The sequence below is a fragment of the Belonocnema kinseyi genome, chromosome 8 (assembly GCF_010883055.1).
Source record: "Belonocnema kinseyi isolate 2016_QV_RU_SX_M_011 chromosome 8, B_treatae_v1, whole genome shotgun sequence".
Taxonomy (NCBI): Eukaryota; Metazoa; Arthropoda; class Insecta; order Hymenoptera; family Cynipidae; genus Belonocnema; species Belonocnema kinseyi.
Window position 1 is genome coordinate 143,266,168 of NC_046664.1, and position 22,582 is coordinate 143,288,749.

The 22,582-nt window shown below is 37.9% G+C and overlaps 1 protein-coding gene across 2 annotated transcripts in view; it reads left to right on the forward strand.

Annotated features, from left to right (window-relative positions):
• Window positions 1-22,582, forward strand: part of LOC117179111 (mitochondrial import inner membrane translocase subunit Tim13-B) — a 45,791-nt gene that overhangs the window by 19,706 nt on the left and 3,503 nt on the right. For both annotated transcript variants that reach the window (XM_033370782.1, XM_033370783.1), the window contains exon 2: window positions 2,455-2,523. In XM_033370782.1, coding sequence (XP_033226673.1) covers window positions 2,455-2,523 — 69 coding nt within the window. The remainder of the gene's footprint in view (window positions 1-2,454; window positions 2,524-22,582) is intronic.

The following is a 22,582-nucleotide window of genomic DNA, read 5'->3' on the forward strand; positions in this document are numbered from 1 at the left end:
AGTAAGGACGTTTACTATGTGGTCATAGGGAATATAATTATATAAACTTTAGTATACAATGCAACCCGCCTTGCATTAGTGCAATGCAAAAAAGTACTATATAGGCGATTTTAATTCGGTTTCCAAATCTCCCGCACTTGAGGTCTTGCCCTGATTGGACAAAGGCTTCGAGACTCACAAAACTTGCGCAAAATATACGTATAACCAAATTCTGAAAAAAGGTTACGTTCTTCAGGATTCGCGGCGCATTTCAAATGTGATTGAACGTATTGGTGTACGGACTCGGAAGAATTGGAAGGAAAAATTGAACGGTTGGTTCGGAACACATGCGGCGGAGCCCTAGGAATCACAGGTGGCAATGCCCTCTAGAAATTGACTAAAGAGGGGAAAAGTATTGATTTGCCCCCTTCTGAAAGTGAACGATTAAATTCATCAGATTTTCGCAACTGGAAATCTTTCAATTCTTTCTTGCTTTCTGCAATCTTTGAAATCAATAAAGAATCTTTGTGAAATAATACAAGGCTTTCTGAAATCTTTTAAATATATCCGAAATCTATTAATTAGATTTTATAAGAATCAAATCAATCCTTTATTCGACCGTGAATGTAAATATGAGGCATCATTGCAACCTTTTTTCAAATATTTGCAAAATCTTTAGAAATCCTTGTGAAATGTTTGAAATATTTTGTAATATTTGTGAAATTATTTAAATCTTTTTTTAATCTTTGGGAAGTCATTGAAATTTCTATCTTTTGTAACATATCCGAAATCTTGGTCAAATAATGGAAATGTTTCTGAAATTAGTTCATATTTTAAGAAATTCTGACATTTGGTAATATGTGTGAAATTATTGGAATTTTTGTATATATCTTTGCTCATATTCGAAATATTTGTGAAATTAGTTAAATCTTTTTGAAATCTTTCAGAAATCATAAAAATCTTGGTTCATTCTGTTAAAATCTGCGACATATTTGAAATATTTTTTAAATATCTGGTAATATTTATGAAATTATTGAAATATTTCTGAAAACTTTGAAAAATTATTGAAGTCCTTTTTAAGTCTTTTAAATATATCCCAAATCCTGGAAGCTTGGTAAAATCATTAGGACAGCATTGAAATATTTATTCAATCTTTGAGATATATTTGAAATATTTGTGAAGTAATAGAAGTCTGTGAAATCTTAGAAATCTTTTGAATATATGTAAAATGTTTGTCAAGTCTGAGAAATCTTTGGGTAATCATTGAAATCTCTACGCAATCTTTAAAATATTTGGCAATATGAATTTTACCCCTATATTTATTATTTATATTCCACTTTTACATAATATAATATTATACTATTTCCAAATTGTACCATTTAATATCCCAATATCCCTTCTCTAGAAAAAAGGTTCTGTCGCTTTTGGTTGGGAATGATTCGTATTGATTCCTTTCGAACTGCAAGAGGAGGCAAGAAATTTGGAAAAATTGAAAATTGTATTACGAAAAACCTCGTATTCTTTGGGATTAGGCTCACGGATTGTAACGTTTCTGCAGTTGAGTCACGTATTCATTCGAATCGTACTGACGAATTTAAGTGTGTGTTTCGAATTATTTGCAGGTTCATTTCGATTTAATTTTTAGTTAACGCACTTTGGAAAAATTTGATAATAAATTGGAAAAGATTGATAAGGATTGATCACTTTGAGTAACTAATAAAGAACCTATATTTTTAATTTCTGAAGTTCCGTTTATAACTATCCATAAAGGAAAAGAAAAAAACATGCACTAAAATTATGAAAGGAAAAAAAGCATGTTGCGCTTGGAGTGCGCACATTCTTACTCTAGTTTATATAAAAGAGGTCTATTTAATCGATTTCTCCAACTTTCGTTGCTGAGATTCTGCGGTAAAATCAATATTTTCATAAAAATGAAGATATCAGAAACTATAAAATTTTTAATATTTTAAAAGAATTGCCCTGAATTGGTTTGGTTCTCGAAAGCCGACTCTTTTTTCAAAGTTAATCATTTGTCTCGTATTTTTACTTTAGGGGATGTGCCACTTATGCAATTCCTACTTTACAAACATTTTTTTGTGGAACATACCAATTTCACAAAAGATGAGATATGAAACTGCAAGTTTAGGAAAATTTTGAAAAGGAGTTAAAGAACGTTTATGTATTATGAATGTTCACTACTACAAAAAAGAAAAAATTGTAAAAAAAATTTTTTTGTGATTGTAACAATTTATTAGCACATAAACATTCTTAATCACTTGTGTTTAGTGTTCCAAATTTTAAGTTTGGTATCTAATCTCATCTGATTTTGGCATGATCCACAAAAAATGCCAATAAAGTAGAAATCGGATATTTGTCACATACCCTTAAAGGCTCGTTTAAACGTGGTAGCAGACACATAATACAAATTCAGCTATTACATGAATGAAACAAACATTTTTCTCTGCTTATTTACAGAAAATGGCAAATAAATGCTTTCGAAAGTGTATTTCGAAACCAGGTACTTCACTCGAAAGTTCTGAGCAGGTAAAGTACATGATTTGCATATATAACTTGTAGAGAATAAGTTGTTTGATTAAAAACTCCTATAATCAAGGTAAGACTCAATAATCGCAAAAACTGTTGAATATTTTTGGGTGTTTCTCTGGTTAACAAAATGTGACCTACGTACATTTTAAATAGGACTTTGTCGTTTCCGTAGTAGTTTTTGACGCTAAATACAAAACTAAGCTTTATTTTTGTTAGCTGCGTGTTGTTTTTTAGTTTGTATTTAATCAAAATTTTTGTTCAATAAGTAGAAATTTCACTATAACATGACATAGAAAATTTTTAAATAATAACCGAAACGTCATTTCCATGCCTTTTTAATGGCGAATCCAAAGACTACTTCACTTTTGCGTTAGCTATAATGGTTTTGATTTTAAATCGTTCACTGAGCTAAATCTTATCAATATTCTTTATTTTTCGAGTTGCGGTCAGTTTCTTCGCTTTGTGAGGGATAAAAACCCTAAATTCAGGAGAATTTCAGGAAATTCAAGAGAACGGTAATGACTTTTAAGGAATTCGACAGAAGTTAAGAAATTCATAAATAATTACAAAGCACTCAGTAAAATTTACGCAAATTGAAGACAAATCATCGGAATTCAAGCGAGTTCCAGAAAATTCTGATGAATTAAAGTGAAATCGAAGGACTTCGAACGAATTCGTACAAGTCGATATAAATTCGAAAGAATTAAAGATTTTTGAAATAATTCACTTTGAAAGATATCACAATGAATTCAATAAGAAATCTGACATGTATCCGTAATAAAGATTTTAAACAAAACTTCTTTCTTCATGGAATGGAAGCTTCTAATGTGTCCCCTAAGGGTTCACATTTTTCTTACACGTTCTTTATTACTTTACACACCCCCCACACACTTACTTGGTGGTGGAAGGGGGACCTACAGTTTAAGGTGGGTTCCGAACCACCAAGAGCAACAGCTTTAAGTACTTAGAGAAAACCTTTTTCTCTAGAGGTACCGGTGTTCAACGCATGGGCCGCCGAGGCTTTTCCAGAGTGCGAGGCGGGAATCGAACCTGCAAGCCGACTTCTCAATGCGAACGCTTTTCATTGGGAACGCAAACTTTTTAATGGGAACGCTTCGTTTAGAGATCCTTATGAACTGTTCGAACCATTTAGCTGGATCAATTGAAAGTTATTATAAAAAAAACAATGTCCTATCTATAATAGGTCACGAGTTACGAACTCTCAAAGTTTATCATTTTTGTCTGTATTGTTTCAATCATAATTAATTTTCTTTTATATTTGACTGAAAAGACAAAACTGGTCTTTTTAAAAAATAGTTCGTTTTCCATGAGTTTTATATCGGAATGCCTTTAGAAAATATGAATGTGGGCTTACTTTTGCGTGAAAAAAGTACTCTAACCCTAATAGGTCAAGAGTTTTGCCATTAGAATATTGAATCTTTCTTAATAGAACAACTGGAACTGCGGCCTTGGTTTAACATTTTTGTTCCAAGTAAGTGATTATAAAGTGTTCCAAGTAAGTAATTATAAAGTAAATTCGGCTGGAGAGACTGTCACATGGCAGAGTTGGCGAAGCTCTATGGCTTTTAATATCCCCTTTTCCGTTCCTCTCTCATATTCTTTCATACTCTAACATTTTGCTAATTCGCTTTCGAGAGATTAAACAGCGCTTGGGGCTACCAGGCCCCCACACCATTGTAAGTAGTAATAAACTACCCTTTATTGTACTTGGATTATACATTTTTGGTGAATTATATTAACTTAATTCGTACAAAAATGTTGAAATATGGCTGTCTTCGATTTTACTGCATGCTCAGATTACTCAATACAGAAAGAGTTAACTGTACAAGGTGAGAGCTCGTGGTCTATTATTAGGGCGAGGACAATTTTTATATTTAATGCAGAACTAAGATCGCTTTCATTTTGCATATCAGCATTTTTCATGGGTCTAATAGGAATAAGATTTACGCCAAATTTCATAAAATTATTTTCGTCTTCTCATATCATCAACGTAGATTCAATGTGGAGCGATTTATTAAAAAAAAACGAAAGAGCATTTATAGGCAGTAGTTTTTATAAATATTTTTACCCCCTCACACTCCCACCCAATTGTCTGCTTGGGGCCAGTACACCTAATTTTTTTACAATCTCAGACCTGCTTAGCTGCAAAACACTTTTCTATAAAAAGTGGTAAGTTCAAAGATACACGTTGCTTTTTGAAAGATAGTGATTTGCTTTTGAAAATCGAAAAAGTAGGTTTTTATTTTTTCGAATTAACATAATTTGAAACCTATTAAAAATAAAGTCCGATGTTTTTTTTGCCCTACAGTGCCATAAGGATCCCTAAAAAGGGAAGAAAGCCAATTGTAAATTATTGTTTTTTCTGTTCATAATGTCTTAAATAATAGCTCATTACCTGAGCTTAGGAACACAGCCTCAAACTTGCCGGTAAGTCAGACAGTACCACTTCGACTTCATAGGCGGAAATTTGCATGTTCGTTTCTTGCTGCTGGCACTTTTTTATTTATTTAGTTTTTTAATCAAAATGTTTATAAATATAATTTCCTCCTTTTCTGAACTTTATCGGTTTTTTGCAAACAAATTTATTTTCTATAAATGTTATTAATTTTTTAAATACTTTTTACCAATTAAATAAAAATTTTTAAGTATGTACGAGAGTTCCTTTCTGCAAATAACTACACATTGTGATTAGTAGATTAGTTGGTGTCAGCCCTTGTCCCTAACTCTATGTTCTGTTCGCACATTCGTCATGATTCGTGAGTATACACACCGGAGAGCTCCTCTATAGGTATCAAACAATCACACTGGAGAGCCTCATGGGGATCCAGCATTTATCCTGAAGAGCCCGTATATAGATTTCCAACATTCATTCTGTAAGAGCCCGTTTATAGGGATTCATCTTTGTTACAAACGTTAGTTCCAATGCCAACGATTGAGACCCACGATTCAAAATATTTTTTTATTTACGTGAAAGGACGAAACACAAAGAAAAGTTTAAACATGCACATGGACATACGCATTCACATAAAAATCAAAAATTAAAAGTAAAAAATTAGAAGTCATCTGCCATGTATGCGGCATGGCCATTAGAGGCGATTTTATCCGCTATCATTGTTCACGCCAGGAGAACTCCGGACCAGGATTAAGGGCAATTTTTTCGTGAACGACCCCGGCAGCATCTTTATTTCTGCGCTTGTATTCTTGCGGGGCAAGCACGGTACAGCCATCAATGATGTTCTCATGGGATTTTCACAACGGCGGCATCTGTCAATAACTGTCACCATATTGAGGATGTTTTTGGTAATTCCTCGCCCTAATTACCTTGTCCTGGATGTCAATGACAAATCTTTCCGTGTCTAGAAAGAGTTCTCCCCACCTTAACCAAATGTTTGAAGCATCAATATCCACGCAAGGAAGATCTAATGTTTGGAATGGCTGCTTATGCAGCTGTTCACCTCGGCACTGAGCAGCTGACCGTTCAGATTTGCGATGTCTGATCTTCAGGAAGTCAACTGCTGCAAGTTTTAAGGGGGTATACAGGTCAACTCTACAGATGTCTTACATTGAGAAGTTAGTCCTGTTTTGGAAATATACGCACAATCGCATAACCTGAGAGCCACACAATCGATGAACATCCAAGATCCCTTTGCCTCCAAGCTTGCGCGGAAAAACTCTACTCTTCTCATCTGTCTTTCTTGGTGCATTCGGTGCTCAGACATATTCACGCGGATGATTCTGTTAAGCCTCACGAGGTCATTCATGGACCAGATAACCAAAATAAAGGAGTATGTTAGGAGAGGAATGGCATACGTGTTAATGGCCTTTATTATGATCTTCGCACTGAGGCCAGACGCCAAAATCAGACATGCTTTTTGTTCTTCTGGAAGGATGCCATTCTCGTCACAATAAGAATATACCTTATCTGCAATGGTAGCTGTAAGACATTTATAATTTGTGGGAAGACAGGCTATCGGTCGAAATTCAGACGGATTTTGAGCTTCTGGTTTTTTAGGTAACGTATACGCAGTACTCTGGCTGAAGCCCGTAGAGATCTGTCTTCTTAGTCTCGCGGAACGTACTTTTATGGTCTTCGCTTCAGTGGCGGCACAGCACCCACGACGCAGGCGATTGGGGTTTAATTAGCAAGGATCGTTTCGTCGACGTCGATAGGAGCGTATTTTGAGCGATTGTTTTACTTTCACCACGCAAAAATCTACAAGCATCGGACGAACAGCTAAACTGCACTTTGGCAATTCCAAAGTAACGGATGGGACAATTACACGCATAAAAACTTGAAAAATCCTTATTTAATACAGCTATATCTTTTTTAAGCTAGGCTATCTGTACAAAGATGCATGTACGTGGAATTTCGCAGATTCTAAAATGCAATTAAAGTGAATAATTTTCATGCTATAAAACGAAAAAGAGGGTTACGGATGGGACTCGTGCGGAACTTACTTCCAGACTTACTTTTACTTTCAATCAGAACTCTGTGAATTGAGAATAGTTATGACGCCAATTTTTTTTTTTGTAATGGATTTGTATTGAAGTTTTTCTTTTATATATGTCAAGTTTGAAAATATGTGAACTAGAATTTTCGATAAAATTCTTCTTTTAGGCAAAGGATGGGATATGTATGATCAGGAGGTTACTTTGCAGGCTTTCCAGATAATATATCTTCAATGCGAACTAATAATTGAAAGGAGTAGGATTTAAATAAGTTACCAAAGTTTTAAATCAATGATAAAATACATTTTAGTACAAAAAATCGGGGTTAAAACTTTTATTCTAAGTACATTCCTGTCAACATCTATATCTATAAAATTAATAGTAATATCACACTACTTTTTTATTTAATCTTCAAAATCGCTTTTGGAGTAGATATCGTAGTATTTGAGACGTATATGTGTTGTAAGGTGCTTAAAATCTACTTCGGGTTCGCAAAGGAAAATTGTGAGTTCATGCAGCGTATACTTCGAAGTTTGCCCAAGAACAATACGATACTTGTATAATTTTTTGAAATTGTGGAATACGCTTAAGCCTAAGACATTCGTGGATTCTTTGAGTGTCACTTACACTTTTAAAACATTATTCCACCTCGCATTAAGAAATTTTTGATTCTCTAAGATATCTTCAGTCGGTACATAAAAAACGGTAGGTTTTTACAACATTTTTTCGCAACAAGGTTGAACAAGGCGGAATTGATGCGTAAAATTTCAGCTAAAATTTTCGTCCATTCCAAGCTTTTTAAACCCCTTGCCAATATCATCTACGGCACCTTTTCCATGGTATGGAGCGAATGTATTCCATTCGACAAAAATCAAGTCAAGATCAATGTCTAAGAAGCGAATATTAGAAACAGTAAATCTACTTCTAAATTGACTAGCATTATTGTCAGAAAATATAATCACACGTTTAACAAGTTGAAATTCTTTTCTAAAAATGCCCCGATAACTTTCAAAAATGTCCAAAATGCATATTTGGAATGATCTAAATTGTCACTTACGATAGATACAGATGTAACCTGGATAACAGCTTCACATTCATCCGTTCGATTTTTACAATTTTCAAAATATTCCGACTGCATATTTTTAATACAGGAATGCTTTTTAAAAGCTGCAAGTTCTTCATTAATTTCTGATAATATATGGTCTAACTGAAACTTTTTTTCTATCATTTGCAAAAATCCATCTATATTTTCCCATTTTTCTAGATTGACACTAACTTCTGTATCGAAATTTTCAGGAAAAATTTGTCTTACATCATACAATTTTTACAATGGTTAAACATGCAATTCTCTTTTTTCTAATCAAAGAAAATAATGGACAATAAACTCTTATAATTTCCGGGGGAATCTTTCACACAAGAATGTGCAGCATCGATGAGTAAGTGGTTTACGAGTAGCTTTCTTAAGCGCCTTGCCATAAGTTTAAGGACAGCTGTAGGCATCTCTTTTTTAGTGAAGAGTAGAATTAATAAGTACCTAAAATAACATAAAAGACTAAATTTGTAAGAGGAATTGCTATTGTCTGTAGTAATATGAATTATACTATGACTCTTTCTATTTTTTGTATTATGCAGTAAGACAAATTCGGAAGATCGCTCTCGAATATTAATAAGTGACTTAGTAAGCGAGCCTAGCCTTGGACCGAGTGCAGCCGAGTGTAAACGATGTCATCCGACCAACGCTCTACTGAAATTCCTTAAATTTATCTATCACTCAATTTGGTTTGATGCAAAGATCCTTATTACAATAAATTAGGATAATTCGAAAAGTTACAATTGAAAAACAAATTTTCCACAGAGAGCAAAAAATTGTTTTTAAACCTCAATATTAGGATATTTGATTACGTTAAGATATAGTGCTTAGCATTTTAGACAAGCCATCACTGTGAACAATTAATAAATAATTTAATAGAAATTCATTTGAGTGCTAGCATTTACCTCATAAGGCCGATAAATTTCTGGATCTCATTATCTAGTTTAGCAGAATGGAATATCGCCGTGCTGCCGCGTTACAGACCCATGTTTATTTCCCACCAGCTTTATTTTAATCACATTTTTCTGTTTCAGCTTGTAATATAATATTCCTGCATGTATATAATAATGTATAAACTATATATAATCATGTGTACTGTACAATTGCAATTTAAATAAATATTATAGTGCGAAGGAGTTCAACATCCCATAATAAATAAGTCTGAATTTACGTCGTATGCTCGTGTAAGATACGTGTGTCGTAACCTTCAGTGCAACGCGGCGCATGTTGGGTTTATTTTTTGTCGTCTGCTAATCTGACTGCACCAATTTTTACTAAGTCGCTTACTAAATCAGTGCGCCGGTCTCTCTCGACGTTACTGTAGTTCTTTGCAAATATTGCAAGCTTCTGTAGATATTAATGCAAGAAATTTAGAATTTTCTTCTACCGAAATTAGTAAGTGACTATAATAAAACATTGCTTGCTGGTTTACTACAGAGCTTTGTCAATACTTTAAACCTTTTTTGAAATAAATGTAAAATTTTTAAATTTTATTCCAATGAATTTTATATTTTGGCATGTAGTTACTAGTTGCTATTCGAACTAGTAAACATTACAAAAGTTCCGCTATGTGCCTCCATTTCAAACTAAAATCAGTCAAATCTAGTCTGATTTTTAGCAAATATTGCAGCAAAAGGTTTCTCCGGTTTGTCATAAAATTATATGATAATGTGTTTACACTGATGTAAATCTCAGTATGATAAATGTGTTTATAACTTACCAAAATATGGATAAAATAAGATCAGAACGACGAATAATAATAATTTGATAACTTTACTGAGTGCAAGAAGAAACTAGATAGTTTTTATCAGCTCACTAACCGGGTTATGGCATTCGGAAACTTAAGCTGTACTCTTATATAGGTTTCAATCCCTTTGAAAATAGATTAACTTATTAGGAATAGTGTATTTAATTTAATACATACGATGTTCCTTGAATCCTGTAAGTAAAATCTGACAGAACTATAATAATTAAGAATATACCTGTCATTCAAGTTCCTAAACATTTTTAAACCACTTTAACTACAAAAGCTTTGAAGTAATTTAAAATTGTTTCGCTTTTCTTCTGTAGAATTTACAATGCCAATTTAGAATCTCTTAAGCGCCCTCATTAGGGATGAGGCTTTGCAATGTCAAATGTCCCATCCGTTACCACTTTTTTGTATTCTCCAAGTATTATAAAATGTATAAATTAACTATGAAGGGTATAACCTCGAACTAACTTTAGATCTGAAATTTTTTATCTTTTAGTACAATTTCCTGCATTCTGTATGAATAATCAGACAAATAATTGCATATTTCATTGAATATTTTACATTAATAATTCAGTACTTTTACTAATTAATACAAGTCCACAAAAATACCATAAAAATCAGAGGTACTTTGAGTCACTTGATGCCCTGAACATATTATGTATTTTTATTATATTTTTATAATTATTATATACATATTAGTTATAACCATGTATATAATTTAGCGGATATCAATCCGCAGGACCTTTAATCGGCTGAGGCATTCTTACATCAATATGAAAAATAGGGTAAAATACGTAAGTTACACTTAAATGCTCAAACGAAAAATACATCTATACCGGTAAGAAAATGAAGGCTTAGAATTATACATATTGGACAATGGATCTAACATTGAGGTATGAGATCGTAGAATCTTCCTTGTAGCGGAGAATCAGGTATCGTGTTTACATAGTTGACCTATGTTGTGCAAGCAACCTTGGACCCCTTCTGAGGGCCCATTCGACGGAGGTCGTAGTTCGGATGATCTTGGATGCTCTGGGGCTTTCTTCGTGGCCGCCCTCGACGGTTTGGAGAAATCGGATGGTCGATGGTCGATAGTGCGGGCGACTCTTGTGGCGATCTAGGTAGAAGGGCCCGATTTCTTTGAAAACCTGGATAACGGGGGTACCTATTGTGGATTTTCATCGGCCAAATCGCGAATAGCCAACCTCTGATTCAGAATCGCCTTCGTCTGATGGGGGGAGCGAAATATTTTCTGGAGGGGAGGCGAGAGTGATTGCCCATAGAGCCTTAGTTTTCTTCAAGAGGTAGCTTCTCTACAGGAGCTGGATATTTCACACAGGGCATTGGTTTTGTCCAAAGGGTGGGTTTTCCACAGGGCCTTGATTTTGTGTAAGGGGTGCGTTTCCCACCGGGAATTGAATGTGGCTATGTTTATAGCAGTTTGAATTCATGAACGGGGAGTTTTTTGGGGTAAGTCCGTGCTCTGGAAAACATTTCCAGAATTCAGAATTCCTGGTTCAGAGATCGACGGGGCTGTATCAGGGATTCCCATACCTTCTCGATTTTCCAGGGGGTGCGTTTTTCAGATTTTGCAATAGTAACGCCAACTTCTCATTCAACTATAAAATTTATAAGCAGAAATTTTAAACGCCCATGGGATCGCCTATGTCTTCAATGTTGGCAGAATTGACATGTAGGATATGGAAGAGAAAATTATTTAAAATCCGATCTTTATAGTTTTATTTTATTATCGTTAGGTGGACTATACGTGAATATGTTTACCGAAAATTTAACTGAAAAAATTTTTAGAACAATGTAATAATAAAGGTTGAACTTTAAAATTTATATTAGAAAAAATCATTGATAAAAAAATAAACTTTTTAGATCGACAAATAGTTTTTGAAAAAGAATCTGAAAAAACTTTAAACTGCCTTTCGAACATCATGTAAAACACAGAAGAGGAATTTATTTCTCACTGGTTGATAAGGCAACAAAACTTTCAGAAACTCGGTTCTATGAAAAAAAAACATTTGTATTGTTTGAGAAATTTTTATCAACTGTGATCATCCTCGTAATTGTAATATGAATAATATAAATAAAAGACTTGAACAATTAGAAAAATTTCAAAATATACATGTTAATACACACAATAACAAAAAACCTATTGACTACTCCGAAGTGATATTATTTTACCACCCATTAAAGATCAAATACCAAAATTCTAACAAACTAACCTCATTTATGGAATTTGTTGTAAATATTGTCGTCATATGATCTATATTGGTCAAACAAAACGTCACATTATTAATATTTTTAATATTATAAAAAGTGAGGGTTCCGTCAATAAAAGATACGATTCTGAAAACTTCAGTGTAATATACCACGGAATTATTGAAACTTTTTAGAAATTTAAATACATTATGAAATTTACGAATTTTTGTATTGCCGAACCTAAATGTTTGGAGCAGACCATAACCATGTGGCTCTGCCATAATTTGTTCAACATTTTGTCAAATTTATAACAAAAATTAAGAAATAATCCATTTTTCTAAACTTTGTCATCCCTTTCTCTCAAATAATAAATACAATATGAACTCTTGCATGTTTTTCAATTTATAAAAACGTTTTTTTAAATTTATCGTAAGGAAAAACACCTTTTTTATCACAAATAATTATTTTAAATCACGCTTAATATCCTCATGGGCATCACAACTATTATTTGTTGCAAACAACTGGTATGAACATTTAATCATTTCAAATAAGCTTACACTTCCATCTTTTACAGAATTTTCTTACAACTGCACCTTAAAAACTAACATTCATCCACACCTTATCTCAAAGCCTCTCGATTTTATAGCCTAGCCTTCCTCGTTTCGCCTCGACTCGCACACATGTCGCTATTTTCTCGCCTTGCCTCGCATTGCCAGCCTCAGCCTCTGCGGCTAACACCTAATACTTATCTAATATTTATAATACGTACAGTTTTCTCACACCTACTTCTTCTCCTATTTACAATCTTTCCTTCTCCATTCCTCTTCCTCCTTCCTTCTCTTCTTCTCCATCTTACCCAACACCCCCTTCACCCATGCTCGTGCCCTTTCCACCTCTATATTCCTCCAACCAGTGCTCTCTCTCTCTTCGCATAAACCACACATAGTTCCCGTTAAACATTGACGCTCTTATTATCTCCGCTCGTTTTGCCTTTTCTCTCTCCATGCCATTCTTTTTAACCATCTCATATACCTTTTTTCCTCGTGCATCCTTCTCATTTCATCCATCTGCAATCCATTCGTTCTAAAATAAACTTTCCTTTCCACCTCCATCTTCACACTCCTAAGTCTATTTTTCTTCTCCCACCAACACTTCATAACCAGCATACTTTCCCCCTCTTCCAAACATTTTTCCTCATAGTTACACGCTCGACTTCCCGTTATAATCCCTAAACTCATTCTTCCTGTCTCTCTCCTGACAATATAGTTCGGCGTATTTCCTTTCCATCCCAAGTGTGCACTTTAACTGCCTCCCATGTACCCTATTTATCTCCTCACTTATCTTCCAACTCCACACTTACACTTCGTGAAATAAGACATTCATCACTTTTCTTCCATTACCTACCATAACCTCACCCTATCCACCGAAGGGAACGCGCCTTTTAGATCTACAAAAAACGCGTACACTTTAGCACCCTTTTTGGCTAGTTCTCTATTTACCACGTACTGCAAGACGTAAATATTGTCGATCGTACTCCTTCCCTCCTTAAAGCCTATCTGCGTTTCCGACAATACTCCTTTCCCCTCAATGTCCTTCCGCAGCCTATCTGCTAACACCATAGCGTATATTTTGTACGCTGTATTCATTAGAATAATTCCTCTGTATGTTTCCTGCCTCTCCCTACCTGCCTTTTTTATACCTCCCTACATCCTCTTTGGAATCCCTCCACCTTCCATACTTTTTTCACTACCCCCTTCAGCCTCTCCCTTACATCTTGTGTGTTAAACAGCCACGCTTCGTTTCCTACCTCGTCCAGCCCTGTTGCCTTAGACCTTTCTAACTTCTTCATCTGCTTCTCTATTTCCTCGTATTTCAGCTTCTCTCCGTCTACCTCCCTCGCTCTTCTAATTCCCTTATATATCTTCCGTGTATCTGATCCCTGAAATGAATCTCAAATCCTCTTCCATCTATTTTTCCTCTTTCTGTTCTTTCTTCTTTCACATGATTCTAAACTGCTTCCCCGTTTCTACGTACTGCTCCTTTTTCGCAGTTCCTTCCTTCCACTTCCTGTACTCCCTTTTCACATTTCTCTTCATCATTTTACATTCCCTATCCCACTACGGCTTCACCTTTCTTTTTTTCTTCTTTCTAAATATCTTCTTTTGCACACACCCTTTCACTTTGTCCTTCAGATCATCCCATATATTCTATCACCGATAACCCTATCTTACTCACATACGTATACATATTCTCTATTTTCGTCCCCTGCTACTATACCAATAGCCATTGCCCGATATATGCCCTCCACGGCCTTCACGGGCTAGGAGAAAGAGGCTCTCGAGGTGCTGATAGGAGAGATCAGAGGGTTGTGGGAGGAAGTAAGGGGTGCTATGGAGCAGACGGAAAGTATGTGAGAGAACTGAGGGTAAGAGATAAGAGATGGGGAAAAGGAGTAAAAGATGAGGGGGAAATTGGAAGGATTGCAGAGAAAGTCGGCGGCAGTAAGGAAGGAAAAAGAGGATAAAATAAAGGAGACGGAGGAAGATATAAGGTGCTGAAGGAAAGGGCGGAAAAAGGCTGGAAAATGCTGAGGACAGGTCGGGAATGGAACTAGTTGACAAGGGGGAGGGCGAGGAGCAAGGTATTTGGGAGAAGGTAAGATGGAAGCGCTGCTACAGAGCATAGGGTGGGTTAAAGGCAAGGTAATGTAAGTTACGATGGAGGGAGAGAGGTCAATGATGTGGCGGTGGTAGAATTAGAGAGCTGGGAAGGAAAATTCGGGGTAATGCGTAACAAAAAAAGGATAAAGGAAAAGAGGGTTTTCATCGATCAAGATTTGACAAAAAGTGTGAGGGATGTTCAAAGAATGCTAAATGACAGGGCTCTGAAGGAGAGAAGTGAAGGGAGAGCGGTGAAGGTAGGTTATCGGAAAATAAAAATAGGCGAGAAAATGTGGCGATTGGGCGAGTAGAAGAAGGTTTTTAAGGAAGTGCACGGGAACTTGTTTCGTGGAAAGTAGGGGGGTGGGGGTGAAGCAGGGTGGAGGAGTGTTAAAGGTGTTGTACTGGAACATAGCAGGGGTAAAGAAGAAAGATGAGGATTTCTGGAGTTATATTCAGGAATTTGATGCGATTCGACTGTTAGAGACGTGGGTAGAGAGAAAGGAATGGGATAGAGTAGAATGAAAGTTGCCAAGGGGGTACAGGTGGACGCTACAGGAGGCCATCAAACTAAAGAGGAAAGGAACAGCTAATGGGGGAATTATAACAGGGGTTAGGGCTCGATTAGAGGAAGAAGTGCATGGAGAGGGGGAGCAGGAGGCCGTGCAAATGAGGGCTGTAAACATAGGAGGGATAATGTCTTTAGGGGAGAGGGTGTCATGGGCGAGAGAGGCGATGGAGAAGTATCAGGAGCAGTTGGACAACGTAAGCTTTGAGGGGGAGTCTGTGGACGATAAATGGGAGGATCTAAAAGAGAAAGTGAAAGGTTGTGGGCAAAAGAAGGTATTTAGGAAAGAGAAGAAATGAATGGTGATGCCATTGTGGGGTACGGAATGCAAAATGATAAAGAGAAAGGTGAAAAAGGAGTACAGGAAGTGGAAGGAAGGAACCGTGAAAAGATAGGAGGACGTGGAAATGAGGAAGGAGTTTAGGGAAATGTGTAGGATGAAAGAGCAGGAACAGAAAAAAGAGCTGGAAGAGGAGTTGAGAAGTGTTAAGACAGAAGGGGACGTGTGACAGGTAATTAATAGGTTTAGGAAATGTAGGGTAGGGATAAGTGAGAAGATAGGGAGCGACGATTAGAGGAAATTTTTTGAGGATTCATTTCAGGGGTCAGATACACGAAAGAGAGATCAAGGGATTAAAATAACGAGGGAGGTAGATGGAGAGGAGCTGAATGACGAGGAGATAGAGAAGCAGATAAGGAAGTACATTGACAATATTTGCCATTTATTTTTGTATATCTAAAGGGCGACTTCCCTTCGGTGGATAGGGAAAGGTGGTGGGAGGCAATGCAAGAGAGGGGAGTGAACAGGGGCCTGATCGAGAGGGTAAGGGAGGTATACGAGGAGAGGAAATATAGGGCGAGAGGAGGGGAGTGAATCTATGAGGGATTCTGAATCGATAGGAGGTTGAGGCAAAGGTGCCCGCGGCAAGCGGTGCAGGAGGTGAAAAAGTTTGTGTACCTTGGCTTCCTGTTTTGAAGGAATGGGGGAGTGGATGGTCATATAAAAGACTGGGTCAGGAGGGAGTCGAGCGTGTAAATATGAGGAGAAATTTTTGGAAGAGGGGGGAATTAAGCTGTTTAGGGAGTGTTGAGGGGAGAAGGAGAACATACATAGGGGTGGGAAGATGAAGGTGGAAAGGGAAAGGTATTATAGAACGAATGGATTGCAGATGGATGAAGTGAGAAGGAAGGTATATGAGTTGGTTCAAAAGAATGGCATGAACGAAGAGAAGGCAGAAGGAGAGGAGAGAATAAGAGAGCCAAGGTTTAACAAGAACTATGTGTACATTATGCCAAGGGAGAGAGCGAAATATTTGTGTGAGAAAGGAGAGCAAGGAAGTCAGGAATTGATAGCGAGAATGAGATGCGATTGCATGGATAATTATAATAGGTTCTGGCTTTCTAGAGAGAAGAGCATGTGTGAATTGTGCGCGAAAGGGGAAGCAAAAGTTGAGCACTGGTTGGAGGAATGTGAAGAGGTGGAAAGGAGTGGTATAAGCATGGAGATATTGTTGCATGAAAGGGGGGACAAAAGGACATTATCATGGGTGAAGGGGGTGTTGAGTAACATGGCGAAGAAGAGAAGGAAGGAGGAAGATGAATGGAGAAGGAAGGATTGTGAATAGGAGATGAAGTAGATGTGAAAGAACTGGAAATATTGTAAATAGTAGTTGAGTATTAGGCGTTAGCCACTGAGACAGAGACTGGCAATGCGAGGCATAGCGAGAAAAGAGACGCATGCATGCGAGGCGAGGCACAGCGAGGAAGGTTAGGGTAAAGGAGCAAGCGGATTAGTTATAACGTGTGGATGGATGATCATTTGTAAGAGATAGCTATAAGAAAATTCTGCAGCTATCAGCGAGTCTTGGCTCAAAATGTGGCGACGGTATGTTAAGTTGAAAATGACGGCATTAACAGATCCTCCACATATATGTGGAAGATGCCGTTCATCCTCTTATCGAGGATCTGTTCACGACAGTTTTTCTCTTGTGTTTTCTTAATCCGGGCTTTCAGGAGTGAGTAATCGATGCAGAGAATAATCCGGTTCTAAAGACTTTCGAGATTCAATATTCTGCCACCACCTTGAGGGCGTGAGCTGTAGAGTCGCGAAACAGAAGACTTAAGATGCATGCTTTTGTTAATGTGCATAAACTTTCGCTCACGATATCAAGGCATCAGAGCTCGTTCTACTTCCACGGGACTACTCCAAATGAATAGAGTACTACCGGGACGGCAAGCGTGTTCGTTGCTGATACTTTGTTCCTCGTTCGACCGTTCCTCGAGCTGACGAAACTTGTGTATCTTCTTCGTAGAATATCCTTTATACATGTCACATCCTGAATTTGGCTCTTTGGGACACCCAGGTATATAAATAAGGTATATAAATAAGGTATATAAATAAGGTAGAATGCTGCATCTTTGAAGACATACAAGTGATTAGCCTGAAATTTTTGGGGTCAGCTAAGTTGCCCATTTTCGGCAGAAATACTTTGCGCCCTTCTACCAACTACTCCGGAATTGGCTCTTTCGACTTTAAATATGAGGTGAAAAATCGGGCCAGATGCTGATGGGTTGAAGGAAACTTCTTCCAACAGAAGGTCTTGATACCATCTGCTCACGGAATGGAATAGTTCTTCATAACTCTGAATACTGGTTTGGGCGGGTGGGCGACAGTAACTAGAGGATCTTGGAAGAGACGAGATGGGTCAGAGAGATACTGTTGGTTTTCTCTGACCCGTATCTCTCGGCACCCTAGACTTCTCTTAGAGTCAGATAGTATTCATATTCTCTCAACAATATACTGCCTGATAGTCAGCACACCGCACACTTAACCTTTTTAAGTTTGGGATAACGCATTCGGAGTTCGCACGCGAACTTTCGAACCTTGACGGTAAAGTTGCTCCTAGATTTTATGCAGTCAATAACACACTGAATGTGGGACGGGTCTTGCTCAGCCTATCTTTATGGCGAGTTGATGTATTCGTCTTTTACTCTTATGATCAACCGTTGGTTTTATTTTACGGTTCGCATCGGCCAAAGATCTCTTTCTGTATTAGACACACAACAATTGATAGTCCAGAGGTCGTATTCTTCGGAAAAATGTGCACGAAGCTCGTCATCCATTTCAGCCAGATTTTTAGGCTTGAGAGAAACCTTGGTGTTGATGTTTATCCGGGTTATAAATCATCGCTCTTCCTCTATCGGATTTTGGCCTGGTTTCACAAACGTTGAAGCGAAAAGTGCGATAGCTCTGGGTGTTTCTCGCACCACAGAGCATGCAGTCGTGCCTTGTAACCCCCTAGTTCAGGGGACACACTCGCATCGTAGCACTCTAGCAAGTCTTCATTTATTCGCTCCGTCCACCTAAAAGACCCGAGATTTCACACCTGCCTTATCGCTACATTTACCCTTCTACCCTCTTTTTTATATGACCATCCACTCCACCATTCCTCCAAAACAGGAAGCCCATGTACACAAACTCTTTCACCTCCTTTACCGCTTTTCACTTCCACTTCCACTCCTCTCCCTTATCCCTCCCACCTTCTTTCCTGAACACCATAACCTTTAACTTGTCCGCATTTAAATCTAACCTATTTTGGTGCAAGTACCTTCTCAACTTTTTCATCATCTCCTTTAAAGCCTCTTCGCTCTTTGCTGGCAGCACTATGTCATCTGCATATGCAGTTGAACATATCCTGACTTCACCTACCCTAACTTCTCCTACCACTCCGGCCGCTAGCTTACTTTCCATATCTGCGATGAAAATTGCAAAAGGCGTTGAGCTAAGCGGGCACCCTTGCACGAACCTCCTATCCATCCAGAAATCCTTTAGAGTACTCATTAAATATAAATAACTATCGTTGGTCACAATAGTTACTTGGGTTTATTTTCTATGATAACTGAGGAGCCGTAGGGCTCGTACTCAAAGTTTACCAGCGACCTGGATGACAGGTCGTGAACTAAAAAAGCACAGAAAGTCAGACTTCTGCGACTTAGCTCATCACTTCGCTCAGGGACGGCGAGTATTAGGGTGCAAAGTGTGTGGGCATATAGGCGGCCAAGCTTGGCTTTCAGTGGGGGGGGGCAAACTTCACTAAATATGAATGCCCCTAATTAAGGCCGGGTCGTTAGCAGGCGACTAATCTCTTAACGCAATACAGTTTGTCAGTCGGCCTTTGCTCGTGCCTTTATTTTCTGCGATTTTCCCCTTGAGTTGTCTTGATTTTTCGTCTATAGCCTATTTCTTTCCAATAATAAATTATTATCTCAGATATATAAAATAATCATTAAGAAGCATTTATATTAAATTTAATATACATTTATGATAATCACTCAGATAATTTTATTTTACACAAAATCGAAATAAGTTTAGCAGTATTTTTTTTCCTAATAGCAAAAAATGCCACCCCTTCCAGTTATCCAAAAACAAAATTGGATTTCAAATTGAACTGTGTAATTACAAGAATATAAAACGGACCGCACGCTGCTAATTTCGACCTGTATATTAAATTTAATATAAAATGTACATTAAATATCAACTGCCATTTATTCAAATGACTTCATACACATTTGTATTAAAAGACAATTTTAAAAATCGCTTGAATTTAGCTCCGCTCCGGAACGTTTTCTAGCTAATCGAAATGGCTATAATAAGCTTGTATTTAATGGGAATATATGTTTAAAATGGACGTACTCAGGGGAAATTGCTCCAGTTTGTCATACATGCGTAAAATCATATAAACCTTGTTTAATCGCTGAAGGTGGATTTAAAAACGATATTAGTCGCATTTCTGAATATGAACCTTCGAGAAACTCAAGAATACAGTTACAAACCCCTACTAATAACATAGCTTTAAAATGTTCCGGAGCGGGACGAAAATAGATCGATTTCCAAGAACCCAACTTCCGCTTGTAGCCGCGCTAACTTTTGAAGGATTTGTCCAATCGAGTCCGCATTTGATACACTACTGTTCAGCTTTACCTTATGATTGTCGGGTTGCGGATAGAGGGTCCCTGTACCAAGGGTTTCTGCTGAATATGGTTACAAAAATAAATAGGCAGTCGCGGACAATTGTCCAGGGGTGGTCCCGCAGGAATTAATATCCAAGCGGATGTGTAATAACCGTGTCGAAAGCTGAATGGCACCTGACGAACCCCTTTCCCTCGCTTCTCCTTGGAACAACAATGACAACACCAAACATAGTTGTAGTAAGTGCGGTTCAAAACAACAGAACGCGCAGGGCTCCCGACAATGGGTCGGCCACCAATGCCGACCAATCTAGAGCTAGGGGAGCATAGAGGAAGAGCGATGCTTTATGTCACGTAAAAACATCAACACCAAGGTATTTTTCAAGCCTAAAGATCTGGCTGAAATGGATGACGAGCTTCGTGGCTGACCCGAAGAATTACAGGCCAATCACTTGTCTGAACACACTTTGTAAGATATTCACAGATATCCTAAATGATAGGATTATTCGGGCAATTGAACCTGTGTGGAAAGAAATGCATGAACAACGAGGCCCCAAGAAAGGCGTACCGGGATGTCGGGAGAACCTGCTCATCGATAGATGCGTCTGCAAAGATGCAGCATCCTACCAGCGTGACCTATCGATGGCCTGGATTGATTATCGCGAAGCTTTCGATTTGACCTCCCATAGACTTATCATCTTTCTTTTGGAAATCTTAAAGGTTCATCCGCAAATAGTTAGATGCATAGAGAGATTGATGCAGCTTTGGAAAACCAGATTTACTGTCTCATCTGGATAAAATCGTGTAACAACTAACAAGGTCACCTTTCTGAGAGGTGTCTTTCAGGGCGACACCGTGAGCCTACTGCGGCAAACCTGCAGATCGAAAGTACAAAGTCACTCATGTATTTTACATGGACGATCTTAAGATCTATGCTAAAAACAAAGAGCAACTACATCTAACTCTAGGGATTGTCGAACGATATACTAAGGAAATTGGAATGGAATTTGGGTTAGACAAATGCGCCAAGGTTTATTTGAAGCGAGGAAAACTTAATGGCATCCCTGAAGATCCTGACCTCGTTGATAGAAGCGCTATACGACACCTTTGCGCTGGAGAGACTTATACATACCTGGATGTGCCACAGAGCCGCACTCAGGATGTGACATCTATAAAGGATACTCTCCGAAGCAGATACAAACATCTCATCCGGCAGATTTTCACTTCCGAACTTTCGGCGAGGAAGAAAGTATCTGCAACGAACATGCTTGCCGTCCCGGTGGTTGCGGAATATTGAGTCTTGAATGTCTTAACAACAGGATTATTCTGGGTACAGCACATAGAGTCGCAAATGGAAAAGACCCTCTTTTTAAAATGGTCAGGAATCACGTAAAAGTGGGCAAAGGAGCGTTTCTGTACAAAGCAGCGGAGGAGGCTGCTGAAACACTGGGACTTAACTTCAGTATTAGGGTTGAGCAAAATGCATCAAATCTTATCTATCTGGAGTACTCACACCTGAAAGCCCGGATTAAGAAAGCACAAGAGAAAAACTTTCGTGAACAGCTCCTCGATAAGAGGATGCACGGTATCTTCCACAGTAATGTGAAGGATCAGTCAATGTCTTGTGAGCTAACGTCTGCTTTCCTTAAATCGCCTGGATTGAAGTCTGGTACGGAGGGTTTCATTTTGAGCCAAGACATTTCTGATGATACCTGCAGGTCGTGCCATGCACACCTCGAGCATTTAGCTCACATACTATCTATGTTCCAACTCACGCGGGAACGACCTACGTTCAAAGGCACAATGCGGCACTAAGAGTGCTTTATTACGTTCTCTGTCACTCTTACGGCATTAACCTTAATATAGCTCCTCTAAATGCTCCAAGGAAAATCGAGTCAATTGTCGAGAATGGGAAGTGCCACATATACTGGAACTTTATATTCTCGACAATTGTTTCTGTTGCTCACTCGAAGCCTGACATGGTTATTCTGGACTTCAAGAAGCGAACTATGTTCGTTATCGAATTTTCGGCACCATCTAACAAAAACATCATGGCAAAGGTGAATGAAAAGGAAGACAGGTATCGAGGCCTTATAAGGGAGTTGCAACGATTGCACCCGCAATATTCTGTTAAATTAATCGTCCTTATCATCGACGCTCTTGGAGGTGCCAAGCTTTCACTCGCTAATGGCCTAAAAAGCATCCTTACGTGTCAACAATAAGCTAAAACACTTGCGGGAAAAATGCAGAAGGCGGTATTCCTTGGGTCGCTCCGTGTTCTTAGGGTGCACGAGGCTTTTGCTGGATCGTCGTATTGATTCCGTTACAGACTGTAA